This window comes from Anser anser (genome assembly GCF_964211835.1).
Source record: "Anser anser genome assembly, chromosome: 13".
NCBI lineage: Eukaryota > Metazoa > Chordata > Aves > Anseriformes > Anatidae > Anser > Anser anser.
Genome location: NC_139734.1, coordinates 17,093,807 through 17,107,737, shown reverse-complemented (window position 1 = coordinate 17,107,737; position 13,931 = coordinate 17,093,807). Strand labels below are relative to the sequence as shown.

At 52.9% G+C, this 13,931-nt stretch overlaps 1 protein-coding gene across 2 annotated transcripts in view; it reads right to left on the bottom strand.

The window, feature by feature from the left end:
* Positions 1-13,931, bottom strand: part of PCDH19 (protocadherin 19) — a 57,687-nt gene that overhangs the window by 40,918 nt on the left and 2,838 nt on the right. For both annotated transcript variants that reach the window (XM_083797794.1, XM_083797795.1), the window contains exon 2: positions 10,962-11,289. In XM_083797794.1, coding sequence (XP_083653920.1) covers positions 10,962-11,289 — 328 coding nt within the window. The remainder of the gene's footprint in view (positions 1-10,961; positions 11,290-13,931) is intronic.

Sequence of the window (13,931 nt, the reverse complement as noted above, 5' to 3'; positions counted from 1 at the left end):
ACGTAGCACCGCGCAGCCCTGGAAGCTCAGCCGAAGGATTACAATGCACCCTTTCGCTCTCCGGTTTTGCACGCTTTTCCTTCCAAAATGACAGCCCAAGATATTTACTGCTTTGGTTTTGCGATTTGAAGGTTGCTGCTAGAAGAAGAATAGATCTGCTAGGTACAATTGCTATTTTTTGATACTGTCTAGGCAATACCTTGTTAAAAAGGGCAAAACAACAGTTATTAATTACCCTAATTAACCCAATTCATAAGACACATTTGTGTAGCTGTCATGACAACTGCTTTGACTAACTTGCCAAGAATAGCTTAGCTGTCCATTCAAATAAATCCCTGATAATTGCTAGTCTAGTTTACTGGGCTTCTGTGATAATAATAATTAGTGCTACTGTACAAAAGGTCGCGCTAAACAGTTTATGAATGATGCGTTTCGCATGGTGATTACATGAGTCACCGGCGCCCGGCGAACGTACACAGGCGCGCTTCCTACGTGGCGAGACGTGACGGGGCGGGAGCCGGCCCCGGCTCCCCAGCCTGCAGCACGCGCAGCAGGCAGAGGGGAGCGGGGTAAAGCCACGGGGTTGGAGGCAATCGCAGGGCCCTGCCGCCAAAATGGCACAAGTTTCCGAAACGGCTGGGGCAGGGATGGAGGCAGCGAGCTCACGGGTAACGCAGGACAGCTGTCAGCTCCGCGGAAATCTGTGAAATCACCCCGTTCGGGATAAATTCCGATTAAACGCCACGTACGGGCTTTACCGACCGTCCCTTGTTACCTACCACAGGGGGCACGTGGATGCAGAGAGGGTCTTCATCTTCAAGCGTTCGCCCGCTGCAGCACCGTCCTCCCGCCTGAACTCGTGGTCGCCGGAGGAGAGCACCGCGCACACACCCCAGGCCGCCGCCGCGCTCGCTGCCGTCACCAGCGGGGCGAGCGATCGCCCTGTCACACGCGGCAGGTTATGACTCCAGACTGCAGGCAGCAAGGCCAGGCGAGCGCTTAAAACGTCGTTACGGTGTGAAAAGCACGGATGCAGAAATGACACCTCGGCTCTCAACAAATCCGTTCCCCGAGCACCTCCAAGCGCCGCATGGGTTTCCGTCGTGATAACCCCAGGAGCCAGCACAGCCCAGGGGAGAGGGGCCGAGTCCCCACCTGCCAAACCGAAGCCTGGTTAGCGCATCTTCCTTTTGGGGGAGGACAGATGTCAGGTCCCCAGAAGGATCTCGGTGCTACAGGCTGCGGCCAGGCCCGCCGCGCTCACCACTCGCAGCCAAAAAGCACGTGCTAGAAAACGAGGGGCTTTTGTCAGAGTGACGAGGAGAAATTGCAGAAACCTGATGCCGAGCAGAACCTTCCCCGAGTTTTCCCATGTGAAGTTTGCAGCTTGGTTCAATATGTTAGTGCCTAATGAAGGTTTCCCCCATATTCTGCAGGGTATAATCATTCTCCTCCTAACGAGCATGTGTTAATGGCATATTAATACTGACAACATCTAACTGTGGAGAACAAGAGAGGAACATACTCCAAAACTCATTTCAAACACAGGACTTCATCGCGGGCTAAGTGGGCCGCAGCCCAGGGGCGCGCCTCAGCCAAAATGCCCTATTTCCCCCCAAAGCTGGGACACCACCAGTGCGGGGCAAGAGGGAAGCAGGACCGGAGAGGAACTGTCCGCAAAGTCTTGGAAAAGCCTTTTGCTGGGCGGGCAGGTCTGGATGTTGGTTTTGAGCCAACAGCCACGTGACTTTGACCAGTAAATGTCACCGAAGCTGGGTCCACGGAGAGCATCCAGATGCGAATCCGACGACAACGAGCTGGGGAGGGAGCAGGTGAGTGGAGGCAGGTGAGTCCCGAACCCGGGAGGCTGCGAGCCTCCCACCCACCGGGGTGCCGGGTTTGCCAGACAGAGTTTGCATGAGCTCTGATGCACGAAAAGAGCACACATAAAACGGGCGCTTCTCTGGCTTTTCTCCTTCATTAGCGTTTCATCCCCGTTCAGAAGAGCAACATCCGAGCGCTGCGACACCAGCCTGGTTATTTTCCACGAGACTGTCCAGCGCTGCCCAACATACACACACCACCTATATCATCCAAGCATGCAGGCCACTGGGCCTTATACATCACCGCAAAACACAGACAGCTCCCAAAAAGTGCCATTAATCTGCTCTGCCGGTGCGCTGCCCGCACCAAACGCTGCATGAAGAGGCAAAAACCTAATTCTGCAATTGTTAAACTCCTCTATGCTCACACCACCGCATCCATTTAGATTTCCAGATCGATAATCAATGCTGGAATCAATAGCAGGGAATTTAGCTACATTATAAAAACAGTAAAATCAGCCAATAGTGAGAAATGACTATTGAGTCCTGTGTTTTCTGTACTCACTTAGCCTAATAATGGTGAATGATATTTTCCAAGTACATTATTCAGCAATAAAAACGCAGAATTATTTGATCTCTTTCTAACCTTTATGATTCTAAGCACTCCTTTTGACCCAGATTGAATGAGGCAACATCTGCAGAGCCTTTCACGAAATTGTACTCTGCATGCACTATTGTAGGTCCGCTGCCAAAGATAAATGTTATTATTTTAAAACCATCATCCTACTAATAGATGAGCAAACGCACTGCATTAGCATAGCCCGCAGATCTCTAGCACTGGTGAGAAAATGCCAGAGGGTTTTTGCTTAATGGAATTTTACATACCTGACTTAGTATGGGTTAATGCAATCCACCAACACAGGAATTTTAAAACCTGCCCTGTGGCATACACCTGCCTTTACAAAAGATGGTGTAATCCGAACAAGCTCCACATCCCCGTGAGAACGACGAAGGATTCACGTCCAGATCTCCTGTGGCCAACGGGACGTGGAGACAAAGACCTGGTCTGCGTAGCTCCGGCAGGCACAGCCTGCTATCGATGCCAGGCGGTATTTACGGCGCTTAAGGAGGGAGCCTTGCTGGGGATCACCTCGCCGTGCTGAGCGCTTCCATCCCGTCGAGCACAGGGAGCACGGCGCGGGATGCGCGCTGCTCCACTGCTGCTTCAGAGCCTTTGCCAGCCAGTGGAGGGGACGGGAACCAGCCGTAATGCTGGGTTAAACAGGGACTCACTTCCAGGCTAGGTAATAATCGCTCGTCCAGCTGACACAAGCCATTACTTCACTCCAAATTTAGACTGGAAGCCAGACTGAGACACTGAAGTGATGACACCGCAGCCTCCTCTCCAGCTAATCTCCCAACCAGTGCCACATGCAAGCGTTGCCCAAACAGGAACGGCAAAATTGGGCCCAAAGTGTGGCTGGGGACGTCAACGGCCTCAGTGTCTCCTTGCTGAGGCCTGGAGATGCTCCTGGGGAAAGCCGGAGGCTGGCTGGGAGCTGGCGCCAGAAGGGACCCGGGACAGGGTCTGTGCCCAGCGGCCCCGCGCTCGGTCGGTGAGGGCAGCGCTTCGTGGAGAGCATCCCGCTCACTGCGAATGCCGAGCACGCTCTAATTTGAATTATAATTACACTTATAAGCACACAGATTACAACTATTTATGCTACAAATAAGACCATCCTGTATTTTAATTAACAGAAAATGATTGGAACTCAACTATAGCCTCTGCTGGGAACAATATCTAATCATTTATTTAAGCGAGGCTGTGCACAGCCCCATATGCAACCTGGCCGGGCAGCAGTAGCTGGCATGGCTGCTGAGACCCTGTATTTTATATATAAATATACATATGAACCTTCAAGGGCAGCGCCAATGCCTCCAGGAAAAGGCAGGAAGGGAGAAGGGGAGGGTTGGAAGGTGGAAAAGCACTTTTGCCACTGGGATGCTCCGTTGTATTGAAAGCAGCTCCATCCCGACATGAGACTGACGGTGCGGTGCTCTGGGGCCCGGGATGCATTGTGCTGCAAGTTTTTGTGTCGCAGTAAGGGGCAAAGGGAATCGCAAGACCTACGCCACCACCGAGCAGCATCACCGGCCCTGCAGCGAAGCAGGGGGGGCTTCAGCAACATTTTGCCCTTTGGGTCTGGAAGGGCAAAGCGGGCAGCACCGGGGTGAATTCCCAAACACAAACACATTGGCTGACTGTCAGGACAAATCGGAAGGGCAGAAGCCACTACTGACCGTCCCCGTGCAACCACGGAACAACTTCCCAGAGGAGAAGCCTCGTCCCTGGAGGGGCTCAGGGCTGTGTCTGGGCCAAGCCTGGGCAGCTCCCGGGGGAGGCAGGAGGCACGGCCCTGCGGCATCGGGGCAGGAGAAGGGAGCCCTCCGGGGACAAGCCCATCTCCGTACATCCAGGGTACATCTGGCTGAAGGCAGGAGAGAGGAGGCTGGAAGGGCACCTGGCTGAGGGCTTTCTGCAACTCCAACCCCTCCGGAGGGGCTTCAGGAGGTGGCAGCCGACAAATACAGCTCTTCACGGAGCCGAGCAGATGTGCGTGAGGTTACCCAAAGGAGACGTGCGCTTGGCCTCAAATATTCCTTTGCATGCATGTGCTTTATGCAAAATAAATTACAGAAAGAAACCACAGAGTTCATGCCGCTCAATACAACAAGAGCTAATTTGGAAGCTACTATACATAAGGCTATAAATAGCGCGCAAGACCACCCTTTTGACATAATTACTTACTGTAGGTCTTTCCTAATTTAAGGGAAAAGTCTTATCTACCATGTAAGTATACTCACAGGACCTTTTTTTACAGACTCAACAAGTAAAAGTTACGCATCAGAAATATGCATCCAATTCAAAATTACTAGCAGCCAAACAAGATGAGCTGCTATACTTTTGGTAAAAGTGAATCATAACACCCAAACAAACAGCACAGAAGAAAATGATATATATATATAGCTATATGACAAAATATATAGTTATTTACATAATTATGTACAATATTTAAATCTGTACACTTCACATACTTACACGGATACATAGCGTATAGCACATAAGATATAACCAACAATCTCTAGTATGGAAATACAACAACAAAAGCACTTCCATTCTGAGCACTCCGGGTCCTGGCATCAGAGGAGGAGCTCTGCCTTCACGCGCAGCTGCTGGCACCACACCATGCCCTGACCCCGTTTCCCCACGGACCCCACGGCAAATGCCCCCAGCCCCACGTGGTGCCCCCGGTGCAGGAGCCGAGCCGTGCTGAAGCCAATGCTTGCCGGAGACCCGGTGCGGGAAGCATGCAGCCAGTGCAAGCCCTTGCTCAACATGAACGGGAGCTGGAGTATTTATCTCCGTTGCAAGGTATTCAGACGAATTTTTCAACACGGAGAGCTGGAGGTGATTACAGAAGATGCATAATTCGGACCGGTTGACCTCAGAGCGGAATAGGACTCCGCTCGTTTCCACTGCATCGCCCCCATGCTGGGAGAGGTCAGGGAGCGCCGATGACACCCGGTGTCCACCACACCCCGACGCCTCCCTGGTGACCGCCGCGAGCTCTCGTGAGGCTCCGGGTGCCCATCCGAGGGTGCCATGGGGGTGGCGGCACCGGGTGCCCCCGCATCACGGCACTGCGGAGACCCGCTGGGGACAGCCGCGGGTGCCACCGGCTACCCAACGCCTGCCCCGCCACCACCTGCAAGGGTCGGCAGAGCTGTCCTGCAGTTTCTTGGTGAAACCCGGGCAGCTCTTGGCTATCCCCAGAGCCGGAGAGGGGAAAAAGAGTGGCAGTCTCAAGCTGAAAGCATCCCTGGTCTCCGCCGGGCTCCCGGAGAAGAAAGGCTGCCATTAGCTACCAGACAGAGATGCTCACGCGCGACAAGGCAGACACGCTAATTAGAGACGTGACCCGTGCTTGCACATCTCGGTGCAAATCAGAGACCAAAAAAGTGCTGAGTTACAGTGACCTCCCAAGGAGAAAACAAGACTGGCAACGTTTGCTGCGAAGGCAGTCTTCCGACTAGTTGAACATCATTGCTGATAATGCTTTAATTATTATCTCTACTTAAAATAAGCCTTATTTCAACAGTCTGGCATGTCTCAACGCTGCAAACTTTCTCCGGGTCGGAAATTATCTCTTTTTTTTCTTTCGTTCTACACGCAGTATTACTGAGAAGCAAGCCAAATCCCTTCCAATTATGTATCATGACGTTTCCCTAGTGTTACACTAAAGCAAGGCCCTTCACTTATAAATGGCATGGTTTATAACAAATTGTCTGTTATACCAGACAGAAACTGATTTCCTCAAACCGAGCATATTAAAGTGAGTACATTCATTCTGGTTGTAACACACAAAATGTGATTATAACAGACACTTTTGGGGCTTTTTAAGGCTAGCAGAGAAGAGGAGGATAAGCTGGAGGGGAAGAAAGAATTGACAAGTAGAGAAATGACAGAGAAAGAGGAACAGCCACGCTGATTTCATTTCTTACAAAACAAAAATCTTTGTATGTCGTCGAAATGTGCTTTAGTTAACACTGCGAGATAGCCAGAGCAAAAACTGCCTGTGCTGCCTGAAACGAAAATTGCTCTATTGTGCTTCGAAAACCATTTCCTACAGTGAGGAGAACGCTTTCCAGGTAGTAAAAAGCATATCTGAAACCACCGGGGCCTTATCCTGCAACTGTTGCTCACTCAAATAATCCCTACTGCTACAGGAAGCCCTGGCGAAATCAGTGTGAGTGAGGATTATGCAGGAGTGTATCGAGGTTGGGGGATTAGGCCAGGATTACCACTAAAACCAGTAATTCCCCAACTTACTGCCGGTGGCTGCCAGCACAGGAGGCAGTGGCCGCGACCTGGCGGCACCCACACACCACAGGGTATTTGCGTCCCCCCAGGGGACCACGTGGAGCAGGGGGGATCACGCCGTGCCCGTGGGATGCTCCCCATGCCTGTGGGATGCTCCCCATGCCCGTGGGATGCTCCCCATGCCCGTGGGATGTTCTCCACGCCTGTGGGATGCTCCCTGTGCCCGCGGGACGCTCCCCGCCGCAGGGCAGCCCATGACACTAGGGTGGTGTTTCCCAAAGTGGTGCCCTCCGAGAGAAAAGCGGGGTGTCAGACCGGCCGCGGCAGCACGGGTGCAGCTGTTGCGCACACACCGCTTGCTTTGAAAGTCAAAATCTGGGCATGCGAGTGTTACCCAAGGGTGGCCGTTCTGCATGCAAATTGTGTCCCGGGGATCCTAAGGCGCTCTGCATTCAGACCGCCTTCCACACCACCCCAATGCAAAGTGCATTTTTATCGAGGAAGCTGCCTAATGGCTCCCATTAATTTTGATTTTTAATCTCCTGGTACAACTCCCAGCAATATACATGCAAAACCCGACAACAAGCCCTTTCGGTTTCAAAGCCGACTTCTCCTCGGGCTCAGCAGGAAGAGAAAAGCACTCGGCAGCAGCAGAAGCCCTGCCCGGCAGTGCCCTCTCAGCTCCACGCCTGCTGCTCTCCCTGCTGCAGCACAAGCCAAAACACGAGCCGGGGCCAAGGCCCGCACTGCCGGCCGTGCTCCGGGGGGCACTCGGTGCCTCCACCACGGCCTGCGGCTGAGGAGATGCTTGAGCACCGTGCCCGGCCCCAGCCAAGCCCACGCGGGGCCGCTGGCACTGGGATGTCCCACGCCAGCTCCCCACGTCCTCCTGGCAGCCCTGGCACCGCGCAGCCCAAAAGGGGAAACGCTTTTCGAGGGTTATCCCGTGCTTTTTTGCGTCCTCGGAGCCGGGTTGAAATTTGCGGCTCTTTAATCCTTTTCTGGATCAGCGGAGGAACACGGGAGCAGGGACGACTCCAATTATCACCGGCACGGTGTGGCCACGGCCCCGCCACCGCGCGTCCCGCTGCCACGGTGCAGGAGACGTCTCCCGAAGAGCAGCTCGCTCTGCAAACAGCCCGTCCTCGGGGACTTTTATTTCAAGGTTCCTGACTGTTAAAGTAAATGAGCCTCACATTAAAGACCAGCTACACATCAAGCCAACGCAAAGCCAGCCTCCGCGAGGACGGTGCTCGGTTTCAGAGGCAATCACTTACTCGCAGACACGAGCATCATATGCTAACTGACACCGCCAGCTACATGTTTACCTCTGTATTTTATCTTTTATCAAGCGATGCTTTGCCTTCCCATCAGCGCGGGAGGAGAAGTCACTCCTAGGTGGAGCGTTAGCGCTATCTCCCTGACACTGACACCTATTAAAGGCTCCCGGGGGATGCGGCGGCCGCCTCGTCACCGGAGGCACTTCCAACCAGCCCCGACAAAGTCCTACCGAAGGCGCTGCAGGGAACAACTTGGCTCTGACGGGGAAAGCTAATCGCTCGCTGCCTTCCTGGAGGCTCTGGGAACTCCACACTCGGGCCGGCTTTGTATTTACTAAACCAGCTGCACCTGGAGGTGTGCACCGCTAGCATCCTTCCCCAGGATATAATTACAGTGAGTAGCAACCGCTACCGAAACGACAGAGCGGTGTGGGCGCATGGCAGCAATGCTCCGACGGCAGAAGCAGGAGGATTTGGGCGGTGGGATTGCGGGAAGGCGCCAGAGGACCCAGGCCAGCTCCTGCAGAGGAGGGGGGCAGGAGGAGGACGCGTGCTTTGGGCACACCTGAGCAGGTGCAGCAAGCCTGGAGGAGCCTCTGCAGGCCGCACCTGAGATGGTGGCGGTGCACAACAGCCCCCGTCTGCCTTCGGGGCTCTCTTTGGCAGTGTTTGTGTCACCCTGCGTGGTGGGACAGGGTGGTCTCTGTGGTCACCGCTGAGCCTCCAGATGCTGCGCTAGGCACCAGGCAGCCTCACCCTCAGGGGGCACTCGGGTTTTTAGGAGCCAGTTGCATCCTCAATACCAACGGGATAACTGCCCTTGCAACAGCTGCAAACGTACCACAGGGGATTTTCAATCAAAAAATGAAAAAATCCTTCCCTGAAACAAACATCCCAGCAGCTTCCAGCTGGGATTTCTCCTCCCCTCGCCCCAACCCTGCCCTTCTGTACAACAACCCCAGGGAGCGAGCCCATGGCCCTGCCACATCATCCTGCAGGAGGATCAGCCCAGATCAGCTCCACACCGTCAGAGCCATGGGAACCCCTCTCCGTTATCCGCCGGGGCTGGGACAGGGCTCTGCAAGAGCACCCAGTGTGGAGGGAGCCGGTCTTTGGGCCGAGCTGGGAGGCCTTCAGCTGCCCTCCTGCGTGCTGGTGGGGCTGCCGGAGGGCGCATTTTTGGCTGACACTCCAGGGCAGCACAGCGAGGCACTCGTTAGGAGAGACAAATTCATTTCTCCGGGCCAGATACCAGCACTTCACATCCTGCCTCAAATGGGCTGGGAGAGGGAAGGGGCGAGCTGGAGGCAGAGGGAAAGGGAAGCATTCCCCTCTACAGGTGCCCTGGCCCCGCAGTCGGGGAGTGCATGGGGCGGGGGCTCTGGAGCACCGCATCGCCCTGGCTCGTCATCCCAGTGGCCGCACATCCCAAACCCAAGGCATCGCTCAGCAAGGAACGCATGTGAGCATCGGTGGGAATCCCCAAACGCGGGGACGATGGTTCCCAGGGAGCAGGCGGCTCCGGCAGCAGCTCTTCTGCTGCGTTCGGCCGGAGACAGGCCTAACCCAAACCGCTCCGATTTGTGTGGGTCGAGTCCCTGCCTCTCCCCACCAGAGCCTGCTCAGGTCTACGGCTGGGTACTCTCAAGCAGAATATGCGAGCTCTTACATCCAGGCCGTTTCCATCCAGTTATTGCTAGGAAACCCCAACACCACTTCTGTGCCGAGACCAGGAGTCAAACCAGTCTCGAGCCCCCCGCACCAGCACCCTGTCGCCGCCACTGCCCCCGAAGGCACACGGGCGCTCACCCGCGGGCGCTGGCTCCATGCTCAGACACTGGTACAGGTGCAGGCTCAGCCAGCCCTGAGCTGCAACCTTGCAACACAGCGAGGAGCCCGAAATGCCAGGACAGGAGAGGTTCAGGGTGCGGGAGCGGGCTGAAGCCCACCAGCTGCCACCAGGAGCCAGCCAGCCGCCTCCCCGCCGCCGGGGAATTAAAAGCTGTGCCTCTGCCTTGAACTGCCGATGCCGACACCGCTGTGTGACTGCTCAGGAACTGCTTCTGCAGCCTTAGTGGAGCCTAAAATACCAGGGTTTGGGGAGCGTTTCGGCAGTACGCATGCTGCAAGATCAGGCCTGCCGGCACCAACTGCTTCCAGCAGCCCTGCAGACTCTCGCAGCGGGCCAGGCTCTGCTCTCTTTAGCGCAAGTATAAATCTGAAGCAGCTCCACTGTCTTCAGGAGCATCATTTTGCATTTACACCAGTACAGCGAACGCGAAACAGTGCAAGCCATAAATATTTTAGCTGCTTCTTCAGCTTTGTTATTCCATTCAAAGCGGGAAACATGACAAACCTTTGATTGTTTTGCTTAATACCAAACAATAATTCAAAGAGAGACAAACAAGCAACATTAAATGATGCCTGTGATGTACAGGAAAGCCGATGAATTAGAAGAACCTGGTGAGGACAGCGTGGATCATAGCAGCACCTGTACCTGCCCTCATCAGGTACCACACAGCCCTAGCACGCCAACCCATGCATGGTGAGGACACACAGCTGGGCACGCGCCTGCCTCCCCAGCGTGACGTGCTGCCGGGATGAGTGACGGCCACCAAAGAGACATCTAAGGACCTCTTAAAAAACTCCTGACCACGTAACAGGCACCTCTTCCCTCGAGAGTCAACACACTCAGAACCCACTTACAAAGCAACCAAACCCGGCCTGCTCGAGCCCGCAGAGGGCCGTGCCAGCATCAACCACCCCAGGTGCCACTGCTGACTTCTGCAGTGTCCCGGGGCTGAAACACCCGCCCGTGACCGCCTGTCAGGGCCGGGCAAACTCGCAAGAAGTGGTCACCCGCTCGCCCATCTCTCCCAGCTGAGCCCCCCCGCTCAGCACCCCGTCGCTCCCGCGGCACGCGCAGCCCGGCCGGGACGGCGGCGCCGGCGCACGCGAGGCCAGGCGGGCCCTCACCTCAGGCAGCGGCATCCCGTTGATGATGAGGTCGGGCTGCTGGGGGCTCTGCCCCGCGAAGGTGTGATGGTAGACGTGGTTGGAGCCGGCGTTCCTGTTGTTCTGGCTCTCCACGTTGAGGAAGGTGCTCTCGGAGCGGCGGCAGCCCAGCGGCAGGGTCTGCTGGTGGTAGTCGAAGTAGTTGAGGGATGAGGTGAGAGAGGAGCAGCTCACAACGTTCATTTTATCCGTCTCCTCCACATCCCGCGGTACCAGGCGGATATCGTTCTTGCTGATTTTCTTCTTCTTGCTAGATTTCTTCTGATGCCCGTAGGAGTACTCTGCGATTCTAAGGGACAGAAGCAAAAGGAACAGCTGAGAGCATCCCAAACTCAGCCCCTGAAAAAAAACACTCAGAAACCCAGAGGGCTTGGCCCCATCTCCGTGTAGGTTTCTTAGTCATGCACATTACGTCACGTTTGGGATCTTGGGGCACGGAATGGTCTTTAGCTTATTTTCATACGTATAATGTTTTTAGGTCAAACGTGAAAAATGAAGGGAAGGCAAAATGCCTCTGCCTTTCTCTAGTGTTTATAATTGCTGATATTTAGTTACTGGGAGTAAAGTCCAGCCTGCAGAAGAGAAAAATGGAGATGTTAAAATCCATGAACTGAAAAGGGTACCTGCATTCATTTCCATGCGTAATAAGGATTTTAAAAGTGATTTAATTTGGTCCCCGTAATGAAAATTCAAAATGAATAGCGGATTTTTTCCCAGTTCATTTTCCATAGCAGTAAATAAACCAAACCTAGAGCAGCCCTAGCTGGCAAGCTCTATTTTCTCACACTCCAAAGGCTGTTTGTTTATTAATGTTTTATCCAAAGTGCTCGTATTTTGACTATCTCTTGATAATACCTGATAACTTGAAATCTTTTTTCCAACTGTAACCTATTCCTCATTCACCCCCTGACATACACACACCCTGCTGCTGGGAAAGGCTTTCGTCTTCTAGAAATCGGAGAACAGCAACTGTGTTTTGCAAAGAGAAATGATCCTATTTGACCTGTTTTGTTTTTTTTTACTGCAAGCTTGTTTTTCTCTGCCTTTCTTCCCCTCTTTGCTTTCCACCTGCCAAAAGAATCAACCGATGAAGTGCCTTGTTTGCCTTCTACAAAACACCGGAGGAAAAAAAGTTACCATAAAACACCACTGAGAACATAATGAAAAAATATGACCGCACCTTGCGTTAACTCTGCATGCTCAGCTCAAAGCGACTGTGCTGCTCTTTCCATAGGGGCCAACGCAACCCAGCGAATGCCCCACAGATGCATTTGTGCACGCGCAGCGCTAGGCAGCTCAGTATTTCCCAGGGAAACATATCGGACTGTACCCACAGTCAGAAACACACAATTGAAAGCTGGGAGTTTGCCCCTCTTCTTATTACGATAACAGCATTAAAAAAAAAAAAAAGAGAGAGAGAAAGAAAAAGAAATCCAATAGCTGCAACAGAAATAATAGGATGAATAAATAATACAGTTTATCTAGAAAGGCAAATATTGGACAAATATTCTTGTTCCACAAAGCTAATTGTCTGAGCATGAAAATGCCACCAAGTCGAACAGCTCTCTCGTATAATCTTATGTGCCTCATAAATTAACACATTTTATGGAGACTCTCCAGCAGATGTTGCGAAGAACCTTTAAAATAAGGAAATGGTAAGTCTAAATGCACACACAGAACATGGGGAGAGGGTGCCTGACGGCCACAAGGACTGCTGCCTATTACTTCTTTACCTCTGCAGCTGACTTCTCCTGATCAGAATCACACTGATAACAGCCCGTGCATTCCCCCGAGTGCGTAAATAAATCAGAGGAAGACAGGGATTTCTGTTGTGCCAACAATCTATATGCTGCTGAGTCGTCTAACAATGCTTGATGAAGCTTTAATTGTTTTGTTTACCTAAATGTTTAAGTTTGGCAATGTGAGATCCCAATTATTTCCTGCAGGCATTCATTTTGCTGTCCTTTCTCTATTGACCAATTATTTAATTAAACTGCACTTCATTAATCCCTAAACCGTCACAGTAAACCTACTGCTTATACATATGCGTGAAGCTGTGAGGGGCACCGCCACAACTTGATTTTTATACGTTCAGCTTCTATTCTTGTTTAATGGGCCGAGCTGGCAAAAAATCTGGTATATTATCTTTCGTCTAAAGCTAGGCATCCCATAATACAGCACAGAGCAAGCTTTATTTGCAGATGGTTTTTCCCTCATCATGCAACAAGGCTTATAAACACACTTTATGTTGTGAAAATGTGGAACTCTTCGGCATTATTTCTGTGTAAATAAAACTTTAAAGACTGCGCATCCCCCTGCACTACGAAATTGCCAGGGGCGATGATACGTTTCAAAGGTAGAGCAAAATTAATTTCCATCCCTCCCATCTGAAATGACTCAGTGCTGAAGGAATGGAGAAGTCATGGCTATTTCACTAGTAACAGGATTAAACCATTTATGAGGCATTGCAGCTGCTCTTTTATGGCATCTGATTGATATTCATGTGTGGTTAGCATTTGTCTACTAACTTGTGTAACACAGAGAATAGTAAAAGAGAGACAATAATCGCGGGGCTGTTACATATTCAGGGGCTCCATTTCACATCTTCGCCTTTCATCGCCGCCCGGCTCCGGGCGCAGGGATGACCTGCCCTCCTCCGTTTCGGACCGGGAGCCCGCAGTCGGCCAGGGCAAAAGAACACAGCGCCGTAAAAATAATCGCTAAAGCCACCGCTCGCAGCCAAACCGGCCGTGCCGTTTCCACCAGTGTCGCGTCCGAGGGAGATGGCAGATTTCGGGGAGCGTTTATTCCCTCGGCCCCCGCTGTCAGCTGTGGCCGAGAGCCGCATCCGCGCCACGGGCGCACAATGGCTCTTTTGAGGGGAGAGGAAGGGCCGAAGGGCCCCGCTGCACTCGGCCACGCCGCTCGCCC